Source organism: Vidua macroura, chromosome 13, assembly GCF_024509145.1.
Source record: "Vidua macroura isolate BioBank_ID:100142 chromosome 13, ASM2450914v1, whole genome shotgun sequence".
Classification (NCBI taxonomy): domain Eukaryota; kingdom Metazoa; phylum Chordata; class Aves; order Passeriformes; family Viduidae; genus Vidua; species Vidua macroura.
The window spans coordinates 11,865,514-11,893,350 of NC_071583.1; the positions used below are offsets into that span (position 1 = coordinate 11,865,514).

Below are 27,837 nucleotides of genomic sequence, written 5' to 3' on the forward strand. Positions count from 1 at the left end.
CCTTCCACAAAAGAGGCTTCTTTCATTTCCTGTGAGAGGAGGAGGCGGGAGAGAGGGAACATGAAGGCTGCAAATTCCTCAGCCACATATCTTGCCTCCCTCTCCTTTCCTATGCTGCCTGCCAGCTCCACGTTCAGGAGCTGCAGCTCCTGCTTCCCATACAAATAGGCAAGGCTGAACAACTGTGCTTTTAAACCTTGCGAGACATTCTGTTGCTTTGGGGGCTGTTTTCTTATCACAGCATTTGTGTGCTTTGTCAGAGCCACCTCAAGACTGCTCTAACTCCAAAGGGCCAAGTTGCTGGGAAGCTGGTTTAGAGCACAGGCATGCCTTGTGCTGTGGTTTAAGCATTTTTGCCACCTGAGCTGCCCCCTTCTTGCCCCCAGCCAGCCTCAGGAAGCTTGTCTTCATGCATATTGACAATTACCCTGTGCTGGAGCAATGCTTTTCCAAACTTTCAGCTCTATACCTGCCATTTCAAAGGGAGATTGTTGTCAAGCACCCAGCTTGTCACAAAACTGTGAGCTGGAGACACTAAAGCAGCAGGTGGTACCCAGGTGTATTGGGCTAATCCTCGGCTTTTCTAAGGCAGGGTTCCTTTTCCCTCATGAGTAACTAGGACAAGCACAGGAGAGGCAGAAGGCATTTCTGTTTCAGTTATTTGGCACTTGCAGGCTTTCCCTTATTTTATACAAGGTAGACTGTACTGCTTCTCCTGTGTCAGGGACAGACATTAGGGGTGATGGGGGAGATCTTATTCTCTCCAGAGCTGTGGCAAAACAGCTCATACCAGCCACCCCAGGGCTGCTGTGGCTGTGAGGAGGTGGTAGTTCTTTGCCCGTTCAGAGCATCCTGATGCTGTGCTGTGGCTCAGTTAGAGCCACTGCTGATGCAGGAGGGAGTCCAGCTGCCTCTTCTGTTTCTTTGCCTGACCCTGGAGGCATAAATGAGTGGTATCAATCAGAAACAATGCCTGAAAGTCAAGTAGATTTGGTGTTCATCTAAATAGGGGAAATCCTGTGCACTGAGATTTCAGGACCTGGTGGCTGGAGTGCAAAATGCATGGAGAGAAAGCGCACTTCTGCAGAACATTTCCTAAGACATCCAAGGACTCTCTGAAACCCACAAAGCCTGCCCTAAAACCACAGCTGCAACAAAAGAGGAAGAGTCCACAGCAGAACTGGGAGCATATTAAACCTTGCAAAATTGGTCTCTTTCTGTGGTGGGGAGCATGTGTATAAATATACATACACACACGGAGAGAGAGCTGTGCTTTTCCAGCATTTGGGCTAAAAGTGAAGGCAGGATGTAGGAATGCTGAGCAGGGGTGGTGATTTCAGGCAGGGCTGGATCAAGTGCAGTGGCCTGAGCCATTGGCTTCACAAGGAGAATGACCAGTCTTTCCAGGACCTAGTGCAGTGGTTTTAAAGGATTCTAGGTGGTTTATAAGCCACATAGGTAAATTCAGCAAAGATGTAAATGGGAGAGTGAACCATCAGAAAGTGAGCAGCAAGGATGAGGGTGAAGATGAAAAGATGTACAAGTGGTGCAGAGTGCATAGGGCAAAAGGAATGTAATTTCCAAGTGACACTAAGGAAGAACATAGGAAAAGAATGTAAAAAGGCTGTGTTAAAATATAGCTAGCTGTCTAACATTGCAGTACCATCTCTGTTCTTGTCCTGACACCGCTGAGTGCAGTTGCTTTTGAGTTCCAACTTGTGCAGGCTCCTATGAAGTCAGTGTTCCAAGCTGACCCCAGTGACACTGCCCAAGGTGGCTGCTTTCCTGGAAGTTGAGTCAGGAGCTCAGGGTTAACTCTGTGATGCAAGGCCTTTGCTGGGCAGGTGTGTGTCCCTCCTGAATAGCTTTGCTGGAGCTGGAATGACTCTGGCAACAGGGATCTTCACAAAGAAAGGAAATTCACTAAGTCTGTGCCTGGACACATTGTCTGTAAGAGCTGTTGCTTCATCTGGACAAGCCTCTGGGCCCATAGTGCTGGTGCACACTTTGGGAATGTGCCTATGGTATGGTTTGCAGTCAGAGCTGCATATTTTGCCTGCTGCATGTATTCAGCTACAAGTTTCCATTCTTGGCATGTGACCATGTCCAAGGCTTGCACTAACACAGATTAATGGATTGCCCACAACATGACATGATGTAGAAAAATTCTGCCTTAACTAAGCAGGCATGGACTGTAGGGATCTGAGTTAAGCAGGTGTGGAGCCTGTTCTAAATCTCAGGAGGCCCTAGATGCTGGGCACAACAAACTTGCCTTCTGGAGAACTTTAGAAAGCACAGAAGAAGGAAATGCACTGGAGATCCTTGCTGCTGTCTCAATTCTTCTGAGCAGAAGGTCAGCAGAAAAACAGCTGCTCCATGCTATGTCTGGACTGCAAGCAGACAGGCTCCACTGGGCAAGCCACAGCCCTGATTCTGTGACCACCTCATCCAGGCCAGGGATGTGGTTGGAGCTCCCTGACCTCCTTCAGCCCACACACCCAATCTTTCTTCCCAGGAAGTCAGGTCAGAGCTGCTGTAACCCTCAAGATGGAAGGTCCAAGGAGTGGCTGAGACCAGGAGTTACAGCAGTGTTGCTATCTTGTGATTATCTATGTCTTGCCTTCCACTGGAGCAAAATTCACTTTCATATCCCCCAAAGTCAGCTTGCTGTGGAATTAGTGGAGAAAGAGTAAAGCAAGAAGATAATGCAGTGGGGGAGTATTTCTTTGCATCTTTCCTGGGTAGAGGCATCGTCCCCGTTCCCGTCACTTGCAGGACCAGCTGTGATTTCTTGCAATGCAATGCCAGACACAGCCATCACTCTCTGGGTTCCTTTCCCTTTCATTGTCCCTCTGGAGAACAGGACTCTTGTTAAAAACCCTGCAGTATCATTGCAAGCCAGCTCTATTATTCCCTAGCCAGTGAAGCAAGACAGGCATACTCTCCCACAACCTAGGGATGCCCCTCTGATCTATTACCAATGGGGCTATCTTTAATGGGATCAGAGCCTGCCCTTTTTCACATCCCACAGGGACAACACCTGCCCACCAGAGAACAAAGAAGAAACCTGTTGTGATGGGAATAAAGACAGAGTTCTCTCTAGAGAGGCAGCAAGGCTGTTGTTTGATTAAGAGCATCTTTCTCCCAGCCAGCTGGTTTTCTAGCAAAACAACCAACTAGACTTCATCTTTATGCAAGAGAGAAAGTCTCTGTGGAGTAAATGCCATGAGTTCCATTTTCTTCACCAATAAAAACCACAAGAAATTTGGGGAAATCTTTGCAGAAAAAGAGTGTAGGAGCAAGAGGAAAAATATTTCTGCCTGAACCCAATATTTAAAAAAACATTTTTAAAGGGTAATTTCAGGTCAGCATTTGAAATTCTGCAGCAAAGAGATCTATATAGAAGCTTCAACTCTAGCTTGTCGTCCTCAAAAGACACAACAGTTACCATTGCTGTACATTTCTCTGTAGCCCCTGTCTTTGCAGAGGTGCAGCATCCCAGTCAGGCAGGTCAGATGTGTTTTCTGCATGAATGTCCTCTGGAGACTGTCCCATGTGTGCACATCTGCCCAGGAGTGCCCTTTATCTGTAGCACTCCCAGTCCTGGGGCATGAAACCAGGACAGGACCAAAGAACTTCCATCTCCTTGACAGTGGTGCCAAACTCCAAACCAAACCATGCCTTTTTTTTCTCTGCCTGTTTCTCGAATTGGAGACCAGGCTTCATTGCTGGTGCTTATCCCATAAGCTGCCCAGAAGAAAACTGGGATATGAGCACAGGTGCAGGTTCCAAGGGGGTCAGAAGAAGGTTGCCTATGACACAGGTGCCTTTGTGGTACATGGTTCGCTAGCCCAATCCAGAGTTGGAGTGGAAGGACTCAGGCATGCTTGGGTGTGTTTGTGAATCCTAGTTTCTTTGGCAGTTTGGTGACTCTCGCAGAAGTGTAATTGTGAGCAAAGTTTTATTCCAGTGGATGCAGCACGTAGCAAGAAGTTCACCTTCAGTTAGAGAGTTAGAGAGTATCTTAATATGACCTTCCGTAAAAAAAGGGGCATTGTTTTGAGTTTTTAAACAGCTGCTGTGTTCCACCCCACTAATGGTTGCAATTCAGGAGTGAATAATATAAGCCTTAGATAAACACCCGGTAAAATAATTGGGATCTTTCCTGGCGGGGGGAAGCAGGCAAGTTACTCAACAAAAAGAAATTATTATTCTCACTGCGTAGGAAATGAAGTGTTCTCCTTTTCATCATCAAGTGGGCTGTCACACAAAATCTCTCCCCGCCCTTCTGGAAGCAGCCCAATGCCATTTGCAGCGCTCTCTTGCCATCTTCACTCTTATAGGAAGCCAGAGACTGTTTTAGTTAGGATTCATGTATCTTCTCTGTTTTCCCTTCCAACCTTTGTCTGCTTCTCCGTCCCATCCCCAGTCTTCTTAAAAATAACCCTTCCAACTGCTGTTCCACTGGTCTGTAAAGGAGCAAACACCATCTCCTTTCTTGAGGCAGCCGCGACATGACCGCGAGACGCAAAGTTTCCCCCACCCGCTCCCTCCTGCCGAGCTCCGTGTGTCCCTCGGTACACGCTGTGTCTGCCGGGCTGGGCAGGACTGCAAAGCACCGGGCCTTGGGTCTTGGCCTCCATCGGATGAACAATTTCCCGTTGAAGGTTACTCACTTCCTGTTTTCTGTATTTAGATAATCTGGGCCTATTGGGAGCTTTGATTTTTTGTAAACTTCAGCTGTTTTAAACGTTAAGTCGCGGGAGACTGAGGTAAGGGGAAGGAGGGGGAAAGGCCTGGAGACAAATTAGGGTTATTTAATACCGGGACTGTGTTCTCTCTGCAGTGTTCTAGTGACCATTAGAGCATGTGAAAGGAAGGTCAGGGGCTGACAGCATGGGAGATGGCGAGAGGGCTGCTTCACAATGGGCCAGGGCTGGAGGCGCTGCGTGCGGCTCTGCGTGTGCGTGGGGCTCTCTGTGAGGGTGTGTGGTCAGCACTTGGAATCAGCCAAGGGATGCCCTCCAATAACTATGTCTCCAATGTGTCATCTGTGCCACAAACAGCTGTATGGAGGTGGTAAGAGCAGTGCAGCAGCTCCAAAGCAAAGGCAGGGAGGAGCTTCTAACATAGAGAGTGCTGTGCCCTTTCCCTGTGCCTATCAGTACACACCACATACTGACATTTGTTAGAACTTGCCCTGAAGTTTGCTAGGCTGGAGCAAGTTAACACTTGTGTGGAGCTGATAGGGCAGGTCATGTCTTCTTTATGCCTGCTTTGCAAGGGTAAACTGAGGCACAGAGCGCTGTAATTCTGCTTGTTATCAGAAAGTGAGTGTGTGAGGGAATGGGATGAGTCTTGGCACCAGTCAGGCAGTGGTCTGCCTCCAGAGATGTGCTTTTTCATCAAGAACATATTTCCTGTGCTGCTGGGAGTAATGCTTGGAAAGAAGAAAATAGTGTGCAGCCCAGAGTGCCTGTAGGCTCAAAGGTTATGCGACCAATTTTGGTCTGTTCCTTTTTGTTCATCTAGTTCTCTTCTATTTGTGATTAACTCTCAACATGGGGTGGTTTTACTTCCAAATTTTTCAAGGATCCACAAAAAAGAAAATAAAAATAAAATAAAATAACGTATGGGCTGAATAAAAGCAAGAGATTGTAAAATAATCTGTATTTTACAGCAAAATCTAGTAGGGATTGCCTTGAGATCGCCCTAGCAGTATAACCAGCCACTAGAATGTCAGTGTGGACAAGTGGGAGTGAACTAAAGAACTAGAGACGAAATATCACAACCAAATAGACAACAAAATGTCCCAGGTAAAGAAATCTGCTGTGTACTCTCTGCCTGACAGAGAGCAGGCAGGAGCTGAATCAAGAGCCAGAGGAAACTAAAAGCATTGGGGAAGACTTTGGTGAAGCAGGTCTTAGAAGAAACAAGGGTCCATGTTCACACTCTGGCATTGATAGACCCAACTCCAAGTGATTTACACAGGCTCTTGACCCTCCTGAGCCAGAGTCAACTTCCCCCCAAATAACTCCCTGCAGCCCAGAGTGCAGAACCACAGAGAGAGGCGTGTGCAGGACACAGGCAAGTGGCTGTTTTCTGCCTGGTGCTGCTGTATAGGCTGGGTTGACATTATACTTCCCTGATTCAGGTTTTTATAGACCAAACAGTAGCAGTTCCCTCCCTCAGTGGTATGTCGAAGCCTTTCCCTGAAGGAGGGGTTAGTTCACTATTGTGTTTCTACCTGCTGGAAGTTTTCTTTGCTGTATCTCTCACCCTGCAACCACATTTTGTTCAGATGTGCTTTTGGTGCTCAGCAATGCAACTTAGCTCTGACTGCAAAGCGTCTCCCATAAGTTTTCTCTGACAGGGGTTTCTAGACCTCCCAGCAGCATCTTGGTGCAATGTGAGCCCTCGATTTAGGACGAGCTCTGGATCTGGCAGAGAAACATCAGAATGAATCACCAGGGTTGACTGCAAAGCTGGCACCACAGAGAATTGCACCCAAAGCTGTTCAAGCAAATGATGTCTCTGAATTGGCAGCAGCCGGCTGCCCTGGTGCTGAGATTTGATCTGTTAGACCCAGAGCAGCCTGATTTGCACTCATATAACCATGCTTAAAGAACAGTTACTTACTCTCACTTAGAAATGTTTACTTGCAAGGACCAGATGGCCCAGGGAATTGGGCTAAACAAAGCATTTTACTTCTAGGTCATGCATTCTAATCCAGACCAGGCTGGTGATAAATGAACATACTCACCTGATAGCCACTTTTGCCTTCATTTTTGGTTGTTTTTCAGGCTAATTTTCAAGGGGAGATGCCTCACCACAAAATCTCCCTCTCTGCCCTGCCACAGTTGGTCCTGATTTGACTGTCTCTGTGGAGAAGCCAAGGATCAAATGCTCCATGGCGCCAGACTGTTTTCTTTTGCAGCCTGCAGGTAAGGGGAAGTTGTCCTATTTCTGGCTGTGTCACGCCTGCTCTGCGGATGGGCAGGAGTTCTGTTTGTAAATCTGCTGCCCCAACCCCCTCCACCAATGTGAAATTAATTTTTTTTTAAATGGGAAAATGCTTAATTGCAGTTGACATATAGGCACTCTCTGCTATGAACTTTACATGAAATCACAGATAACAGCATCAAAATTAATGCCTGCTTCCCACTTGTCCTTCTATAAGCAATAAACGTTTGGCAAGTCAGTAAATAACAAAATTCTCATGTGGCCATCTACAGGTCACCAGGATACTTAAGAAGTTTGCGTTAATTATACCATGTTTGCCATCAAAGAGGGGATATTAACCCTTTCGAGCTGTTGCAGGAAAGCAGTGGAGCCATTTGAAAGTAAGTAAAGAAAATCTTGTCACTAAAAGTGCAACCTTTGCAAAATAATAATAAAAAAAAGGGATGTTTGAAGCAAAAATCTCAGTAGACTTCATAGAAAATACAGTACCTTTACAGCTTCCCTTTTATTTATTTTGTATTTTGACATCAAACGCTCCCTGTAACCTAATCTTCTTGGCTTTTGATGTGGCCGTGGAGACATGACAATTAAGCACCGCTTAAAACAATAATCCCAACAACAGGAACCAAAGGCAAGTAATGTCAGGGTTCCCCCCTCAAAAAAAATCCTGTCCCCCAGTGTTTGGCGGTAGTGAAAGGACTATAAATCCCAATTTGTTGCCTTGATATCTGCTCTGTGCTTACACTTTACGTTGAACTTTACACACTTGCTCCATTTCCATTCCCTGCTGTTTGTTTTTCTTCTGCTATGCGAAATGTCTGGAGACAAACACAATACACACATTGCAGAGAGATGGTTTGATCTTTCACAGATTAGTGCCACCTGACAAACACGGGATTATTTATTATCTGTGTTGCAGGAACTGCTGAATCCCCCACTCGGAGAAGCACGCTCCTCCGGGCGCTGGGGGATGCACCACCCCTCCTGACAGCCTGATGGATTATGGCCCCAGTTCTGTCAGTGGATCCAACCAAACCAGCAAACAGGCAGAGAGGCAGCCCCCAGGTAAGCCACCATCACAACCTGAATGGGATATGTACTGTGCAACCAAAGCAAAGAGCTTGATTATTCCAAATTTTAAAGAGAACTAGCTAGTTCTCATTTCTCAGCTATTCAAAGATGGAGGAAGAGAGACTGAGTTTAGTTATAATCCCATTTTAAACCTGTCTGGAAAAGAACATATTTCTTTTTAAATGAAGCTTGCACAGTATGCGATAAACTGCCTCTTTTTTTTTTTTTTTTTTTTTTTTTTTTTTAATGGGTGTTTGCACTAAGCCTTGCTGAACAAGTTAGAGAGATGATTAACTCGTCTGAAATGATGCAGGAAGGCCTTGTCCCGGTTGCGTGTTCTTCCTTCAGCACACGGAGAGCTGCTGCGGCTCCGTGGTATTCACAAGCAGGGCTTTCACCCTGGGCTGGGCAGGAGGCTGCAGGGGGAAAGACAAGCACTGCTGGAACGGGCTGGAATTCACTCACACACACACTGAAAAAGGAACCCAGGTTATTTTTTTTTTCCATAATGAGTAAAGAGTTATCCCCAAGCTGGTTTCCACAGGGGGTCAAAGGAGGAAATCCAAAATTCACCAGCTGTTTTCTTGAAAATATTGTTGCAGCAGCAATGCCCACCCCTACACATGGCAGGGTGACCTTGCAAGACTTCGCTTCACTTTGTAAGGCCTCAAGGGGTTCCTTGTGTGGGTCAAACTCGACTGTGTGATGAAAGCAGCTGCAAAGTTTTGGTGTCATGGAAGATCTATTTGGTAAGCACTTTTCTCCATCCTCACATGGCAGTCCATGTGCACACTTCCCTGCACTCAGGGCTGCAGCCCTGTTCCCAGGGCAGCACTGAGCAGCTCCAGGCTGCTCCCTTCACTCCGCTGATAATGACAAATGGCAAGAAACAGGTTTCCAGGTGTAGAGTGTTCCTCTGGAGAACTTTCCCTGGTCTAATACAGGTCCTGCCTTGAAATCCATTAAGCAGCTGGCCTCTTTTCTATGTTTACAGTGCTTTTAAAATGTGTTTTTAATGTAAAAGTATTTCTCCAAACACCTTAATAAAACACAAAAAAAAAATTCAAGAGAAACCACAGTTAATAATCTCCAATGTGGCTTCTCCCTCAAAATTTAAACTAGCTTAGAAACTTAGGCACACTTAACTGCATGACCTCGTCACTCCAAAGCAACACTGGAGAATGATGTTCTGTACCTGTGCTTCCAATACTAAATCATTCTTTAACTACCCTTTTTTTTGTTCTACCCTGTTAGGTTTTCGAAATATCATAGCCTGCTCTGCATAAAGTATAAGCTCATAATTCTACTGGCAACAATGACGATCATTTTTCCTCTCTCCCTACTAAAAGCAGCTTTTGTGACATGAAGCAGGGCACAGGTAGTTTCACAAAAAAGGTATTTATTATTCTTAGCAATATTCACCTTGAAGGAATATGAGGAAAGCATACACTTTTTACAGACAATATATAAACATGTTGTACATAATTAACAATAATTTAGTTCACTAATCCAAAAATAAGCAAAATAAAAATTAAAATAAAAACAGAAAATACTGAAGAATTTTTTTATGCTGATACAAGTACAAAATAATTTAAATCTCAACTGCTGTTGTCTATGCTGCAGTGACTGACAATATATTGCACTTTGTCAACTGTATCAGTAATCCCTGTCTTTCACCCACACCCCTTCCCCTCTGCCCAAATCCTACAGAAATTTGAGTTGGGTACAAATAATGTACAACTGTACCATTCTAAAAGGTAAAAAGTAAAAAGGACCTAATTTTTTACCTCAGAAGATTAAAAATTCTTATGATTTCTCCCAACCAATTTAGTTTCCCATTTATTTCCACTTCTTTACAAAGTGCACCTATATGCCTACACAGACCAAAAAAAAAGAGGAAAGCAGGATTTTCATGGCTGCTTGGTTCTTAATTATAAAATACTACATTTTAGTAGGCTTAAAAATTACAGGCTTAAAAAAATTTACATACATCCTTTTTTTTGTTTCATTCTGTTTTTTCTTTGAAGCAGGACTTTTGCAGTAAAGATATAATTTGGCTTGATCCAAAAAAAAAAAAAAAAAACAAAAAAGAAAAACCCAACAACAAAATAGTTAAAATTTAAAAAAATAAAATAAAAAGCTTTTCACAGAGTTAAGCTTACGTGGTTTACATTATCAAACCCCTCCGTTCATTGGGGCATTTTCATCAGAAGTATACCTAAATATGTACACTGTATGTTATACTGGAGCTTGTGTTCACGAGAGGCATCAGATCATAACAATCAATAGAATACACTTCACATTGGCAATAGCTTTGTTTTCGGTCATTTACGTACAATATGGTTTCATAATGGGAGATTTAATTTTTTTTTTTTTGTTCTTTTCTTTTTTTCATATAAAATCCGCTACGGAAAACAGACGTTCCCCCTTAGAACGATGCTTTCCCTCAGCTGTGTCTCTGTGTCTGGGATTTGATGGATGTGTGAAGCTCAAACTGATTGTCTCTCTTTTTCCCCTCTCCAGTGATCTCAGCCTCATTTCTGCCCTTCCTCCCGGTGGAGTCCACCGGGGGTGGGTGCCTGAGACAGCACGCGCTGGCTGCATGTGGATGTGGTGGCCACACTGCCCAAAGTTTACCCAAGCAGCTAATCTGCATTTTTAAGCGACAGCTGCCAACACAACAGAACAAAATGCTTCAACCTCCAAAGTCTGCGAGCAGGATGGTTTTTGTGCCCCATTATAGTTTTGGCTGTGCTGGAACTTATACAGGCATTTAACAAAATTGTGTTGCAGCTATCACCCCTTGCTAGTGCAGTATTGCCTTCCCCAGAGTTTTTTCCCAACAGTTTGTCTGACCTAGGTTGTCTGGTTTGAGAAACAATAGAGTAGTTGGGAGAGGGGGTCTTTTTTTAAATAGGGAGAAGAATGAAGGAATTGTGTCAAAATAATCAGCATCATGGGTATATTAAAATCCCGTATTACGGCTACATTTTTGCTTTGTTCCTCGCCCTCACAATCTTTTCCCCCTTCCTAGTAACTTTGGTATGGAAGATAGATGGAGCTAATCCAAGAGGGCTGTTGACTACATTTCCCCTCTCCTTGTTTTGAAGGCAGCTTTTCTTACAGGGTAGCCATTGCAAATGACAGCACAAAAACATGCAATCAGAGGGGTTGAGGCTTTTTGTGGAAAACAAAATAAATATGACTTTGTGTCTGATTTTAAAACTTATGGTTTAATGAAGATGCCCTTTTCTTTCTTTTTTTCTTTTTTTTTTTTTTTTTTTAACTTTTCTTTTTTGGCTTTTTTTCTTCTTTTTTCCCCTATCCCAAACAAAGTCCGCAATAGAAATCCAGCATGTCTGGCTTCCAGTGAGCCAGTTCCATCCTGGGAGGCTGCTTATATCTCTTTACAATATTCACAGTAATAACAAAGAGAGAAAGGAAAACCAGTTCCAAGCCTTCTCCTTCAACTTCTGCCATCTTTTGCTTCCTGCTGGACCATTAAGTATCGAACAGGTGAGTTCTTTTTTCTTATACCTGAGGGGGCAAAGTGCATTACAGGCACCACTACACATTTCTGCAGAAGACCCATCATTTTCAAGGTTTTAGTCCAGCATTAAAAGTTAACCACATGGGAGCAAAGGTCTCCTTTTGCCATCCCTACATTCTCCTCTTGGCAGAACATTGTCTTACTGGGTGTCATCTTAGGCAAAGTCCCATGTTCTTAATATCTGGATGGGTCTCTTGGTCATCAGGTTTTATCCCATGGCTGTAACCATGCTGGATGGGTGTGGGTGTCCAAATGAGATGCTGGAAGATGGGTGGATGGGGGTAGGTGTTGGTAGGATGTGTCCAGAGTGGCTGAAAGGGGGCAAATGCCCCATGGGTGCCATGTGACTGGCAAGGGCAGCAGCGCTGAAGGGAGACGACTTCTCCTGCATGCACTTGGACAGTTCCTCAAAACACTCAGAGCCTTTCTTGCTTTTCTTTGATTTGTTGGACATTTTCCTATTCCTGGTCTGAATTCCTTCCTTTTTCATGGTCAGAGGCCTGTTCACCTGCAAGAAATGAGAAAATCAGGCTCATGCAGACAAAATGACGTTATTGTGCAAAAATGAAAATATTTGGACAGCCCCCATGTGTTTTTCCTGGATGGAGACCTTTTTCTGGCCAAAAAAAATGGTGTTTCTCTCTGCAGAACTTGTTTATATTGATTTGTTTAATAAAACCACATACACAAAAAACCCCTAGACATGAAAAACAAATTGAGCTGAATTTGGCAGCTGATGACTCTCTTTCCCGTAGGCTTACCCTCAGTCCTCATTAATTTCCTAATAGAAGATCAAACTAGGAGGCACACGCTGACCCAAATTCAGTCCTGAGACATGAGCAATCTTGTACCAGTAACCTCCGTTACCTACGGTGTAAATAATGTTCCAACGTATCAAGTGTTCCTGCTTAGGATTAATTTCTTTTTAAAAAAATTAAATAATACAACAAAGCCTTTGATACAATTTATTTTTTAAAAGTCAAGATGAAGATAGCCCATCAGGATTAATTTTTGCACAGAGCCCATTCCAAATGGCCTCTGTTTCTGGAGGGAAACAGCACACAAAACCCACTTAGTTCAAACCAAGTGTGGCAGCTCTGTTTTGCCTGGTTTGCCCAAGCGTTAGAAGCCAAGCTAATACATTGTAATGTCACTGAACTTAGCATCACTATGCTGACAAAGAACGGCTGTCACTTCCCAGGGGAACCTTAGAGACGGGGAAGGAATAAAACAACAACCAAACCCCTGAAACCAATAAAAGCCTAGTGTACACCATGCAGTTAAGACATCAATCCACACTAGGCAAGCAGCGACACATGAGATGAGTAAATACTCACATTGTGCAATTTATAGTAGAGTCCACAGGCATTACAAACTGGGTCCCCGTTTGCATTACGTCGCCATAAGGTCGTGGTGGTTGTCTGACAGTTGGCACAACAAGTCCCTGCTCTCCTGGCCGCTGACTAACCAAAAGAAAAAGAAAATTAAAACGTATCACCAGGTGGAGGGAGATCATGAGAAAGGTCAAATTGGACTCTATTTTGTTTGGGGAGACTTTGTTACTAAGATTTTTACGGCGCATCAGAGCTGGAGGAAAGCTGCTGTCGATTTTAGGTTTTATGGACATTATGTTTTTGTTTAAATTTAAATATTCTCCTATGCAAACTTTCAAGCCCCATTGCACTCTGAGCAAGTAAGGAGAGAAACAATGAATCTCTGATTCCACAAACAAAAATTTTAGAGGGGGGAAAAATAATCTTGCCTTTTTCACATTTTCCCTTTTCAGGATTCTAGAATGCCTCATGAAAAGAATGTGATTTTTACCCCTACTCTGGCCCTTGAAAGCTGGACATAAAAGAAAATGAACCACATTACTTAGCTGGGTGCAGTATTTATCAGAGTCATCACTGACAATTCAGTTTGCATTTACAAGTGAAAGGGAGAAAACAAAACCGGCTCCAACTTTCTTTAAATATTTAGCAAACCAAATTTCATGCCTTGCAGCAATGATTCTGCTGACCCCAGTCTGCCGCCTCTGTCCCGACTTAGTTTCTTGGCTGACAAGCCCTCAAACAACTGTCTTGAAATTAAACAAAACCGCCGAAAAATCCACCACCCTTTCATAAATCTATTGTTCTGCTGAAATCAAGGTGAGGGGAAAGAGAAAAGCCCAAACATTCACCCACCTCCCAAAACAAGAACAGGAAAAGTAGAACTGCAGGCGCCCGTGATTCCTGGACAGGCCCTTGTCTAGCAGACCCTGCGATAAAGCGTCCTTTGTGCAGGGACAGTGACGTATAAAGTGTTATGGACAGACTAACTGCACCCCGTATTTTGGAAATTATTTTGTATTAGAAACCTTCAGCCCTGCCTCTAGAAGTGGTCAAAACACCAAGTCCATTTTGTGCTACTGAATTAATGGTGAGGACTCAGTATTTTCTTAAATTGGAGTTTATCTCCTAAGGCGTATCAATCGTGGTCATTCCCCGGGGGCCTTGCTCTGTGGATATTTCTGCAATTAGCCATGGAGAGCCATGGGGTGCAGCCCAGCAAAGCTCACAGTAATGCACAGGACATCTCCATGAGCAGAGCCAGTCCCAGGGCAGTGGGATTCCCAGAGAACTCGGTGTGCTTCCCTGCCCACCGGCCCCAGTGGGGAGCGGGCGCCGCTGGTAGCGCAGCTCGGCCCGCTCACCGAAGAGGAGCACAGGGTTCTGTTCTCACTTGCTCTTGATTTATGCCATGGCCCCCTGTAACTTTCCCAAAGCTGATGGACAGCTCAGCAGCTTTAGGCAAGAATCAGGCCCTCGGAGACTCATTTATTTCGGTGCCTTATTCGCCTGTGAGAACAGGCCAAAGGCAGAAAGAGGGGGTACCCCCTACTGCAAATGCACTCATGCAACCCAAACACAATTAATGCCAGACATCCAAATGCTGACATTATTAATACGATCACTTTGTTATTGCATGGCAGATGAACAAATTCCCAAAGATGGCCACCTCCTCTCCCCCACAAACAAGCAAACTACAGTGGAAAAAGGGGCAATAAACAAAGTTGTAAATCAATTAAAACTAAACATTTAAACAGCTAAACACTAAAACAAAACCTCTCTAGTGCCCCCCAGACCCTGCACAGTGAGCTAAGTATAACAGTCTCCCAACACACACTGGAAGGTGGAGACCTATGTTTGCATATTTGAGATGGCTTACTGATACTCAACTATGCTGCTTAACTCTATGGCCTGTCCCATTCAGTCTGGAAAGCACTTGAGCTTGAGAGACGATAATGTTACACTGTTGTCTTAACATTTTTCTATATGTCAGTCATTTTAGAAGGCAAGTCATTAAGAAGCTTACATAGCTGAAATTCTGACTCAGGACTGAAATCTTCTATATCCCATCCCAGTGTTAGAACAGTAATGCCAATTTTCTGCTCTCTAAACCTCATTGATATTTGTCCACGAATAGCTAGGAGACTTAGGCACCATTAATCACAAAGCTCCAAAAAATATATTTATTATTCTTAGCATTTTCGCATTATTTGCGGAGTAGAGTGTATTAGAAATTTCAAAACAGCAAGCATGACTGGCAAGGCTTGCCTATAGAAACTCTCTAAAGCTTTTAGAGTCAGGAAACAGATACACAAAGTTTCATTATCTTTAACGTACAGATATCCGGATAGGAAACTACTACCAGGAGCTTAGAAAGGACTTTTTTTTTTTTTTTTTTAAATCAGTCAAATGAAAATACAAAGTATAGGTGACTCCATGGAAAAATAATAGGATTTTTTTTAACAGTAGGGGATTGTCTGGGGAGGGAACCAATATTAATATTGCCAGAGAATATAAGAGTGAAAATTACTTCATGGCTTTTATACAAATAATTTTTGAGTAGGGAGCAGTAGCTTTGACTCATCTGATTTGTTTTGCTTTTCTGGAGCTGGAACTTTTTTTTAGTACATGGTGGAGGACATTCATGCTCATAACCCTTTCGCTCCCAGTGTGTGCCCAAACCGTCCCAAGAGGCCAAGTAAATGAGGAATTAAATTAAAAGCTGTCATCTGAGGACAAACGGGGAGAAGGACACACGATATCCCACATGCATTGTGAGCGGCAGGGAGGCTTGGGACAGAGGCGGGCTCGGTGGTCCTGCCGGGATGGGGGTGGAGGGGAAGATGTGCCCCGAGGCTCGGCAGTGACCTCGCCGTGACTGACCCCCAGTACAGTACAGCTCGGCTCCATGCAGGGGCTGAGCAGAGATGAGGCACGACTGACTCGTGCCTGTGTGTGGTCCCGTTGCCTTATTTATCCCCAAACCCAGGACAAATAAAGACACCTACCAGCCTTCGCTTGGGTTTAATGAGAGGTCGGTTTTGACCGTTCATTTTGTGGTAGAGCCCGCAGGCGTTACACAGGTAATGCCCGGTGCCATCTCTTCTCCAGAGAGGGGTAGCAGTGGCTCCACAGTTCACACACTCTCTGCCTTCTAAATGGAAACACGAAGAAAACAGATTTCTTTCTTTAAAAACAAATTCACAAAATTTTTTTTGCATTGCATTTTAGGCATTTTTGAGAAGTCAAAACAGTGTGTTAATTCTGTTAATTAAGCACAATCAGACAGCAGTGACATCTACAGTACAGGCAGCAAGGAGCTCAGTGTTTCAAGAACTCCCAGGCTCCAGTGAGTATTTTATGTCATGATCAGGAATAGGCAGCGCGCTCTGCAAAGTGAGAAAGAGTGACACTCTTATTGTGTCAGATGGAAGTTATCGTTTCAGCAAGAACTCCCTCAGTCTTCACTGGGCACCGCTCCCCTCCCGGATCTATTGCACTCCGGTGGTGGAATCCTGTGTTCCCCTGCCACAGAAACACCCATGCACATGCACACAAACACACACACCTGCAAACACACAACACGTTAAAGAGAGAGTCAGAGGAAGAGGTTTTCTGGAAATAAATCTAAGCAAAAAGACCTCAGGTTCTGCACTTTATTTTTTGTTGCAAATGCTACCAGATGAGAAAGTAGAGCCGAGCAGACTGGGAATGGATACAAAATACCAGAGTCTCAGTTATGATTTTTGTCCTAAAGGCATAAAAATGCTGTTAATACTGTTCTTTGAGAAAGTTCAGTTTCACTGGACATTACTGTAAAAACCAGGCTTGAGTGCTTTTCTGTTTCTGTGATTTTTCAACAATCCAGTTTGGATTTGGTAGGGAGCAGTTTACCTTCATTATTAGTTTTAGTACATTGTGGTAAACATGGCATTGTAGAATGGCTGCATTAAATAAAACACAACACGTAACTCCAATATATCTGCTTCTGCGTCAGCTTTCTGCTAAAAGTTCATTTGCCTTGGATGGTTTGAGGGCAGGTCTGCTTAATATAGAAATCTCTCTTAATACCATTTATGCAAATCCTACAGTATTTAACTGGAAAGGAAATTCTTTTTGCTAATAACTGAAGCAGGCCATGTTGAGTTCAGGGGGGCTCATGTCTGCTTTAATCTAGGGAGTGGGTAGCTTTTAAACAACACAGTCTAGAGTGAGAAATGAGGGGAGCTCTGCAGCACTGCATTTGTAGCTCTTGTCCCTCCTAGGGCAGGAAGCTGCAGGAGTCGTCCTGTCGTGAGTCTTAGTTTTCCTACAAAAACACTGAGTGGTCACGAACTTTGCCCAGTTCCTTACACTGGGAGCTCCCTTACAGAGAGAAGAAAAAAAAAAAATAAAAAAAAAAAAGAAGCAACTGTAAAACAAAAGAAAAAAGATCCTTGTTTCCCCCATTTAAAAATCATCGGCAGCTATGGGACAAAATTTTTTTAAAAAGCTACTCAGGATCCCTCCTGTCTTTATAGACCTGGATCTTGAATCAGTTTCCAAACTCAGGAGGTTTGGGCTGCTCATTGCCTCTAGCTTTTCTTCTATGCACTAAAAATGCATACACATAGTAGCAACCGCCTGAAAATAACGGCAGAGAAAGAATGTATTTTTCCCTTCCGAGGCATCATTTGAAACAGTACTGATGAGCTTGTAAAATAGCTGGTATTTTTGTTGCAAAACTCATAAGAGATCACATTTCTAAATTATTGTCTACTTAAATAAAAACATGTAGTGTATTCATAAGTGAATATGTTCAATGGAATACATATGCAAATGCCTATAGGGCCATTTATTTTTAAAGGGCTAAATTCAGCCCCAATACATTGGAGTTAATTTCCTTCCATCGGTGAGAATATTAAACCAAGAAGGTCAGTAGAATTACATAAATTGTCATAATTTGTGTCTAGCTGTATAACTACTGCGATTTCAAAGTGGGGTCAAAACTTTGTTCATTGCCTGATTTATTAATTTAGGACTGCACTTTTAGAAGAAATGCAAGGAAGGGTGGTGAACTTGGGAAAGGTCTGCAGGCAGTCGTTTGGAAGGAGAGATATGTCTGATTCAGAGTAAAAAAAAAAGGGTGGGGGGAGTATTTTCTAGTTAAAGTTAAGCTGGACTAAGTTAGCAGTGACTTAGTCTTTTGCACTGGTATGTAAACTATATTTGAACTTTTGCTCTTGTAAAATGCGAAGGGAAAAAGGCCCTTTGCGATCTGAAGGGGACAGGCCAGGGAAGTTTCGCTTTCATCTTGCGCTGGGGCTTTGAGTGGTGTTAATGGAGAGACGTGGAAATTACGGAGGGAGAAATACCTATCCCTGGAAAGTCCCCATGTGTCATCCATGGGGGTTTGCCTGACTTGAGGGAGCAGGGTCGAGCCTGAGCCCCTCGAGAGCCTGAGGCCTGCTTTTCTCCGGTGAAAAGGGTTCGGGTTTCTTTCTCCATATAAATCCCTCTTTGTACAACGAGGTCTGCTGGCTCAGACTGCACTGGTCCCGTGCCCCGCGGCCCGTTCGAGCGGCCTGTGGCCAGTGCCTGGGTGCATTGGCACCCCCAGGAGCCCAGTCCAAGCTCCATCTCCTACTTTTAAAAACCCAGAAAAGCAGAACCGAGCAGTCACCTGTCCCTCTGTCCCGAAGAGGGCCAACACAAGCGCCCAGCCTCGCAGCAGCCCGTGTGCTCACCCCAACAGCCGGCGCAGCCACCCGCACGAAGCCCCGGGAGCGCGGCCCTTCCAGCCGGGACACGGCGGGAAGGCCACGGGGTGCGACACTTACCCGAACAGGACCTGGCCTTGCTCCGCGGCTTGGGGGTGAAGCTGGACGCGGGGCCCCCCAGAAAGCTGCCCGGGTGGAAGAGGCTGCTGCTGTAGTCGTGGGCTGCCGGCACGTAGGAGGGGTAGGTGGGGATGGGATGGTGGGTAGAGGGCTGGGCCCCCATGCTGGTGAGGCTGCTTCTGAGCGGGCTGGCGCTCTCCATCTTCATCCCCTCCGACAGCGACACTTGGTACTTGATGCTGTCTTTGTCCTCCTGCCGAGCCCCGGCGGAGGAAGAAGGGGAGGCGGCGCTGGTGGAGTTGGGGTCGGGGGACACTTCCTTGGGAGGGGTCGGGGGGAAGCCGAAGAGGTGGGAGCCGGAGTGCGAGGCCGGGGTGAGCGAAGACACGGAGGCGGTGCTGGAGGTGCTGCTGCCCGGGTACACCGAGATGGCCCCAGGCGCTCCGGCCGCCGAGGGGTGAAGGGGTGTCTTAGTGAAGGGGCTGACGGTCCAGGGATTGTGGTGATGGGCAGACAGTGCCGCCTTGCTGCTGTCCAGCCAAGGGATCCCGGGGCTGTGGATAAGATGAGGCCGGCACATTTGACTCCCGGTCAGGCGGGCTGTAGAAACACAAGAGCGTTTGGGGTCAGCGTGGGGCGGCTCAGCCCGGAGCAGCTGGAGAAGACTCCAGCTCTCCGTGGTTGGGCAGCTCCTCGGTCTGCGGGCAGCCGGAGGACAGACGGCCACGGGAGAGACTGCACAACCCGGGGAAGAGCAGCGGGCTGGTGCAGCAGCCCCTTCTCCCTGGCCCATCTGAGGGAGATACCAGCCAGCCCGGCCAGAAGGAGCAAGGGGAGCAAGAAGGGGGACTCAAGCAATCCCTTTCCTCCCACCCCATTCCTGGGAAAATGCAGCAAACCCCTTTCTGCTCTATCTTTCTGAACCGCCGTAATGCTCTCTCTTCGGCTCCTAAAAACACCCCCAAATAAAATCCGTCGCCGGTTTGAATCGGTTTGTATTTTGCATCCGGGAAGTAGCCGTGTCTGAGAAGTTTTAGCCCGTGCGCACACTGTTTCCCCTTCCTCTCTCACCTCCCCCCTTTCTTTCCCTCCCCTCCGCTAGCCCTTGGTTATCCCTTGGGTTAAAATCCACCCGTGCCTGCCTGTCTATCCTGTTTTCGATCTCCTTTTCCCCGGCTCCGACACACCGAAGCGGCCGCGAGTGAAACTTCTCACCCCCGCGCAGGACACCCGCGGCTCGTACGGAGGGGCCCGGAGCGCTGCCGAGACGGCGGGGAAGGGGCCGGGATGCTCATTTACCGTGTGCCTGGCTGTAGGAGACCCTGGCCCGGGCATGGGCGGAATTGGCGTAGTAAGGGTTGCCCTGGGAGTCCAGGTGGTTGAAGAAGACGTCGACTTCATCCGGAGGTAGGAGCTGCGCTGGTTCCATGTAGTTGTGAGCCAGCCCGGGGTGGTGGCTGTCGGGGTGCTGCCCGTTGAGCACGGCGTGGTGGGCCATCCAGCGAGGCTGATCCGTGGCCACCTCCATGGCCTTGGGCCTCCCCTTTCACCCACCCCCAGGCCAGGAGCGAGCGGCGCTCGGTGGGGGCGGGGAGTGCTGTTCGGGGGGTCGCTTTTGACGCTGCCTGGTGGGTTTTAAGAGATTGGGGTGGCTTTTCTTAGAAAGAAAACCGCCGGGTGACTGGAGCGCGCCCTCTGAGGCGTGGGAGAGGACCCCTGAAGTCAGCGTGTCCCTCCGTCAACAGGCGGGGAGCGGAGGCAGATCCGGGGAAGCGCCAGGGCAGCACCTGTAGGGAGAGACAGGAGGGTTTAGCAGCTCGGCAGCCGTGGGTGCGCTGCTCGCCGGGCCGGCTCCCGGCCGGCTTCTTTTCCCAGAGGTACATGGAAGGGGAGGGGGAAGCAGAGCCCCTCCTCCCTTCCAAAAATATCCTGTCCCCAAAACTCCTTGCCTTGCTCTCTCCCTGCTCATTGCCCCACAAAATAAACAAGAGATCCATTTCAAACTCTTAACTAAAAAAAAAAAAAAAAAAAAAAAAAAAAAGGAAAAAAGGAGGGAATAAAAAGGGAAAAATCGGGAAAAAGGAAATAGTTTCGTTCTCCCCCCCCCCCTCGCTAGAAACGTCAATAGGAGTTTTTCCAGCTGGCTTCAAAAGCGGGGTAAAAAAGGAAGAACGGCAGAACTAATACAGCGTAGTTCTAGCAAGAACTCCAAGTGACACAAAAGGAAAAGGAGGGGGAGAAATAGGGAGAGGGTAGAGAAGAAGAGCGGAGAGAAGAGGGTGTTTAGAGAAAGCAGCGAGTGCGCCCTGGCAGTGGCGCGGCGACCCCCCCGCGCCCCACACTTACCCGGCGCGGGAGGCTGGGTGGCGATGAATGCCGGCGTGCAGGATGCGAGTGCAGCCAAGTGGGGGAGAACGGAGGGGGAATTAAAAAAGCGAAGAGGGAGAGGAGGGGGATAAGGCAGAGCGAGCGCGGGAAGAGCAGAGGAGGTTGGATGGAGAGTGTTACTCAGATGGCAAAGCCGCTGCTCTGGCCGACTCGGTCCCATCCCCGCGCATCCTATATGAGCGCTGGCGCCAGCTGGCCGCGGCGCCGCAGACGGGCCGGGGTGCGCAGGGCCGGCGGCCGGGCCAGCCAATCCCGCCGCCCCACACCGCCCCCAACCGCACCCCCGGCCCCAAACGGAGCCGGCCGGGGGGGGGGGGGGGAGCGCGGCAGACCCCCTCCTCCGCCCCTCTTCCCCTGCTCGCAGCATCTCGCCTGGCAGCGCCGTGGGGGCTTTCCCCGCCCGGGCGCTGCACGCCCCTGCGGGGCGGGGACGGCAAAACAGAGGGGGTCCCGCCGGGGAGTGCGGGGATGCGGCGTGGGGAGAGGGGGGTGCCGGGCGAAGATGGAGTGCGGGAAGGGCTCGGCGATGGGGCCGACTCCGCCGGGTGCTGCCCCGCCGCTGAGCCGTGACTTTCAGCGCCGCCGCCGGGATGCCCGGGGCTGGAAATCGGCACCGGGGAGATAAATATGCTAAAATCCTTTAAATCAGGCACAGCAGCGCGCAGTCGGGAGCGGGACAAACCTCAGCCCGGTCACATTAGTTTGAAATAACTAATTGGATCGGGAAAAAATAATTAAAAACAAATAATTGCGAGGCTCCGCGCCGACCCCAGAGACCGACGGGACGAGCAGGGCCCGGGCAGCGGGGCCGCGCCGAGCCGGCTGCAGGGCAGGGAAGGACCCTGACTACTCCCCGGCCCGTAGTGCTCGGGCCAGACCCGGGCTGGGGTTGGCTGGCAACCCCGGGCCCGGGCAGCCGAGACGAGCCGAGCCGGGCCGGGACACAAGGACGCTAGGACGGAGTATAGCCTCCCCGGTGGGGCTGCGACATCGCTAATACTTCTTTTAAATTTTTTTCCAATCTCACACTTTTTCTTAAAATAATTAATAACAAAAACCAAACATCACAGTTTCAATATTTGCAATTACTCGTGTGCTCTGGGGCGGGGAGCGGAGGTGCATCCCGAATCAACAGGCGTTTTCTGAGGAGTTTGTGGTGCAGTTCAGCGGCAGCAGCCGGGGTGCCGGTCTGGCTTCGCCACCAGCGAAGGTGCGGATAAACCGGTCCGCCTTTGGGGCGGAAAATAATAATAATGGAAAAGGCACAAACAACTCCCCGGAGCGCGGCCGGGCGCTACTGCGTGTCCCGTTTCCCAGGCGCTCCTGCCCCGTTCCTCAGCCGCTGCTTTCGGGGAAAAAGGGAAGCGCTGATCGCAATCCTTCAGCCCTCCTAGCTGGGCGCGGGCAGGACACTGTCCCTGCCCGGGGATCAGGGCGGGGGCGGCGGGGAGCAGCCACTCCGCTCGCCGGGCAGCGGCCGCGGCTCCAGCCCGACGGCGCGGCCGGGGCAGGGGCGCGGGAGCGGTCGGAGCCGTGCGGGCTTGAGCGGAGCCCCACCGGGGGGCTGCGGGCGGGGGCAGCGGGGCGGCCCCGAGGATGCTGCTGCTGCTGCTGCCCCCGGAGCCGCCCCCGCGGCGGGCAGGGCTGGGGGTTGGGAGCTGGAGCCGGCCTCCCCCGGCCCGACCGCTCCAGTCACTACGACGCCGGGGCTCTGACGTCACCCGTCACTGCCAAATTCGCCAGGAAATGAACTTTTAAAAAATAATAACAATAATAATAATAATGACAATAATAATAATAATAATAAAACTCTTTTTCCTCGCTGCGGAGTGGGTCTGGTCGGAGCGACGCGGGGCTCCCTCTCTTACTATCCCCCCCACCACTCGTTGTTCCCCTGTAACCTTCCCCCAAGGGACCCTCAATGCAGCCCCCCGGGGGAAACCCACAGCGCAGCCCGGGGGAGCGGGGGCCATACTGGGGGGACCTAAAGTTTGGGACAGGGGGAGGCGATTATGCTTTCCCCCCCCTCCCCCTCCGCATGCTCTCCTCTGACGCCTCCTCCACCCAAAGCCCGGGTGTCCCGCTCCTCCCGGCCCCCTGACCTCGGGGCTGTGCGGTGGCGCCGGGACCGCGGCGCCCCTCGCCCCCTCCTGCCGCTGCGGGGGGGTCGCAAGCGGTGGGGCCGGGCAGCAGCTCCTCCGGCGGCTGCCGGGCGCGGAAGGGGCGGTGGAGCCGGGCTTCTCACGGGACGGGCTGGTTGGCCCGGGCAGGCCGGGGACGGGCGCAGGGCCGGGCTTGGTGGGAGAGGGGCCGGGGTTCTGGAGGGCAAATGCGCCCCGCGCTGCGGAGCGTGCCCGGGAGCCTCAGTCCGGTGGTGACCGGGAGGAAAGGGAAACAAAGCAAAAATATTTGAAAAAATAAAAAAGGGAAAGTTAAAAGGCAGAGAGAAAACCAAGCGGGATTTCCAGGAATCCGCCTTCTCCCTCCGAAGCGATTTTCTTTCTACATGCACCAAAATCACCCAAGCATCACCCGAAAATTGATTTTTTTAATGTTTTGAAAGAATAGTAACTATAAAACAAACGGTGGCCTTTGCAAGTAGATCCCCCTCGGCGCCTCGTTCTACCCACCGCCAGAGGCGGCCGGGGTCGGGGTGCGCCGTGCCCGTAGAGTCCCGGCCGGTGGAGCAGAGCAGAGCGGCGGTCAGCCGGGATCACCCGGGCCTCCCCGGCTCCCGCTCCCGACCGCCAGCGAAATCCAGCTCCTCGCTACATGCTTATTAATTAATTTGGATGTTTTAATTACTGCCCTCCTGCCATCAGCACGGGGACACGATTTTGGGTTTTTTTTGGGGGGGGGGGGGGAATGGGGTGGGCTGTTTGTTTTAGGCAGGTGATAAAATCGCAGTTAACGAGCTGATAATTCGTTGGTGTTTGTTTTAAAAGACAAATTGTAAAGATTAATCAGGCGGCTTGATTTATGGCGAGGCAGACCCCGGCGCTGCCCGGCCAGGGCTCCCTGAAGCCCCCGTCTCGGGTTACCCGGGGCCCGGCAGGCGAAGGAAAACAAAAGGGGCGAGCGGGTGGCGGCGGCGGCGGCTCCGGCCGCGCCGCCTCGGGACCGGCTTCCCCGGCGCCCGCCCCACCTCCGGGCCGGGGGTCCGGCTACCAACTCACCGCCGCCGGGTGCTCTCCTCCGGCGGCCGGCGCCTCTCCTCGCACCCACCTCTCGCCTTCTGCAACCCCTCCCATTAAAACCCTTTGTAAAATAAATGACCCCTCCAGCAGGGATGAAAGATTTCTCCCGGGAGACCGGCTAAGCTGGGAGACTTCCTAACCGGCCGGCTCGCAGTATGTTGGTTTATTTTGTTCTATTTTATAATTTTATTAATTTTTTTTTTTTTTTTTTAATTCCCGACGTGTTCCGTCCCCGCTGCCTGGTTCTGGCGAAACCGGGTGCCTGCTCTGGTCTCGGCCACTCAACGCCCCGGCGGCACGGCTGAGGTTTTTAATTGAATTAATGCACCCACCGGGAGCAGCAGCGAACTGCGCTGGCTGCTGGAGGCGAGCGGCTTAGCTCCGCTCCGCAGCCCGCCGCTCACACGGCTGGTTAAGCAGCTCTTCCCTCAATTTTCTGCCAAAGCTTCCCCGGAGAGGGTCCGGCCGGGCCCCGCTCACCTCGCGCCTGCCAACCCCCTTTTACCTTCTTTCCCCCCCCTTCTTCCTCCGGGCACTACGAGCTCCGTTTTATTACCTTTATTATTATTATTATTACTATTGCTGTTGCAATTTATTTTTCTCTTTTAATAAGGGAGCTTTCCCAGAACTGGAAGCACAACTGGTTATTTTGATTTGATTGACAAGTGATGTCATATCATTAAGGGAGGGGGAGACGACAACATGTTTTAGCAACAGTTAGTAGTGCCATGTGATAGAGTTGACACCTATTCTTGGGCAGAGGAGAAAGCAGAAAACAAATAAGCCGACGCCGCACACGGACCATTTATTTACAAGTCCGGAGAGGGGATTCTTCCTCTTTTTTTCCCCCTTCATTTTGGGTATTTGGATCTGGGAAAAATTGTACCTGAGGAGAACCCGCACACCCCAGGGCACGTTCTTGCAGACACCCCTTTCCTGGGGTGCCCCCGGCTGCCCCCAGGGCCACACTGTCCCGGTGCACAGAGACCGGGGGCCGAGACCTCCCGTGCAGCACTGCCCGCTGCCTCCCCGAGGTGCAACCCACAGACGCAAGCAGGGAGGGCAGGAAAACTCAGTGAAAAGAAAGAAGAAGAGGGAGAGAAGTGCTCTGTGCTTAGCACCGCACGGGGCCGCGGCGCTCCCGGTGCCGGCGGGCGATGTGAGAGCCCCGGGCGGGCTGGGGAAGGCGGCTGCTTGCCGGCGGGGAGGGGGCTGGGAGGGCCTGCTGTGGGCGTCCCGCCCCTGCTCCCCCGCAGGTTGGGGAGCGGCCGGCTCTGCCAGCGGCTCCCACCCGCCCGCAGGTAGGAGCCCCGGACAGCCGGTCCCTGCCAGCAGCCCCCACACCTGTATCGGATATATTTCCTTGGATTTTTTGGAGGCGAGAAAGTTCTTGCTTTCTGCCTTAAAAAAAAAAAAAAAAAAAAAAAATTGTCGGTGTTTTCGGCCCTCTGGTCTTGTCTCTGCTTTGCTTTTCTTTTCCCCCGTCCTGCATTACTAGCTCGTATTAATGGCTCCTGATAGGGTTATAAAGTGACACAGTTACCTCGTAACCACAAGACCCTTACTTAAACTGCATTAAGAAAAAACAAAAATATTTTTTTAAAGGCGCTAGAGATACGACTAGGAGAATCAATCACGGATTTTTTTTTTTTTTTTTTTTTTTTTTTTTGCTTCTTTTTGTAAATACGCTATCCCCCATCCCGCTGAGGATTTCTGCGGGGTTTTTACCCCACCGTGGGAACTCTCGGTCCCAGTCTCGCTCCCGCACACGCTCCCGCACACGCCTTCACCTGCGCTTTGTCCGCAATTTGCCCGCAGCCCCCCGGCTCGCTAGGCTGCAAAATAAAGGGGAGGAAAAGCCTCAAGCAGACCCAAGCCTGCCCACAAAACCGCCTTTTGTGTAAGTTCGAGTAGAGAAATGCATGCGTGGGGAAGGGGGAGGTTACACACGCGCAGCTTTGTCCAGAAAAAGGTATAATTTTCTTTTTCAGGCGCTGCCAGGAAAGATTTCGTTTGCATGATCTCTCTTTAATTTTATGTATATATATATATATTTTTTTTTTTTTTTCCCTTTCAAGGTTATTTCGGAAGGCGCTGTTGTAGGAGAGAGGAACGAGGCCGACCACGCAGGTTTGATTTGTTTGTCCTCAGGCAAAACTTTGGTGGGGAGAGACCGACCCGCCCCGGTAAACGGGACTCTACTCACGCCCGGCAACGGCGGTGCCCCGCGGCCGCCTGCCCCGAGCCGCGGGGCTGAGCCGGGCCGGAGCTTAGACTTCCGAGGAAAAAATATTTGCGTTTAATAAAGATGCTCCGTGTGCCGGGAAAGAACAATCCCCGCGACCGAAATTCGCACTCGCTTAGTGAAATCGCTTTTCTTATTGAAATCGCATCAAAACCAGGCAGGCTTCGCTCCTGGACGCTTCTCTTTTTTTATATTTTTTTTCTTGCCTTCCAGCCTGAGCACCCCAAAGCAAAAGGAGGATAAAGAGGGAAACTTTGTACATACAAAAACAGAAAAAAAAAAGGCGAAGGGGTGAAAGAGTCGGCGGAGAGGAGCGGCCGTGCCCCGATGTGCCTGGGTAATTTTAAATCATGCAAAGCCCCGTAAAGCTGCCGCACGGGACTGGGACGGGAGGACTCCCCGGCAGGCAGGTGCAGAGAGAGCGGGCCGGGCCCTGCCGGCTCTCGGGGCAGAACAAACCCTCGCATCTTTTTTTTTTTTTTTTTTTTTCTTAATGCCCAAATCTGCCAACAAAAGGAGAGAGGAGATAGGATGTAGCTGCGGGGAGGGGACGCAGGGCTCTCTGCACACCCTGTCTCCGGGAAATCTCTGCCTGGCCGCCCTGGGTGAAATGCAACTTTCCAAGATGGAGATTTAAATAATCACCCTAGTGACAATGGGAAAGGAAAAAAAAAAAAAAAAATCAAAACAACCAAGCACGGCCCGGAGGCCCCGCTCCCCGCAGGGTGCGATGCGGGGAGAGCCCCGCCGCCGGGCAGAGCCGGGGGAGCCCCGCCGTGCCCCCGGGCAGACGGGCGCTGCACCGGGCTCCGCCCGGCCGGCTGGGAGGCGGCAGCCCGGGAGGTCCGGCCGTGCTGGGGACATTTTTTCGTTCTTTACAAATCCTGTCAGATTTGTCCCTGGGGAAAACTGCCCCAAGACAAGCGCTCCCGCAACGGGACCCGCACCTCGGTACTGGCAGGGCCGCCCCCGGGCCGCGCAAAGCCGCGCTGCCGCGGCCCCTTACCTTGCCTCTCGCCTATCCTCGTTTTTCTTTCAGTTCTCCTCACGGTGCATGGGAAGCGTCAGTTCTGCTCCTCGCGGGGCCGCTCCGCGGGTTGGGGAGGGGTTCGGCAGCCAGAGCCTCCCCGCCTGCCCGCGACGGGAGCGGCGGCTCTGCCGCGGGCGGAGGGTGCGCGCAACCCGGCGGAGGGGCTGCCGCCGCGAACGCTGCTGAAAACTGGCAGCAGTTCCGAGCTGAGCCCTTTTTTTTTCCTCCGTTCCCTCCTTCCCC

General features: G+C 49.4%; 1 protein-coding gene and 1 long non-coding RNA gene across 3 annotated transcripts; one reads left to right on the forward strand and one right to left on the reverse strand.

Moving 5' to 3' along the window:
• Positions 1–6,828: 6,828 nt before the first annotated feature.
• On the forward strand, positions 6,829–8,020 carry LOC128814193 (uncharacterized). Its single transcript, XR_008439289.1, has 3 exons — positions 6,829–6,944; positions 7,236–7,343; positions 7,883–8,020. It is a non-coding gene; the product is annotated as an uncharacterized LOC128814193 (long non-coding RNA).
• Positions 8,021–9,456: 1,436 nt separating this feature from the next.
• Positions 9,457–27,632, reverse strand: GATA2 (GATA binding protein 2). Of its 2 annotated transcripts, none has more exons than XM_053989564.1 (6): positions 27,571–27,632; positions 20,034–20,521; positions 18,735–19,334; positions 15,924–16,069; positions 12,922–13,047; positions 9,457–12,092 (listed from the first exon to the last, which is right to left on the reverse strand). In XM_053989564.1, the coding sequence occupies exons 2-6, from the start codon at positions 20,260–20,262 to the stop codon at positions 11,793–11,795; spliced, it is 1,401 nt and encodes a 466-aa protein (XP_053845539.1). In that variant the 5' UTR covers positions 20,263–20,521; positions 27,571–27,632; the 3' UTR covers positions 9,457–11,792. The 2 variants fall into 2 exon arrangements, with proteins under 2 accessions (XP_053845539.1, XP_053845538.1); XM_053989563.1 differs by lacking the exon at positions 27,571–27,632 and adding an exon at positions 21,081–21,253.
• Between the last annotated feature and the right edge of the window lie 205 nt (positions 27,633–27,837).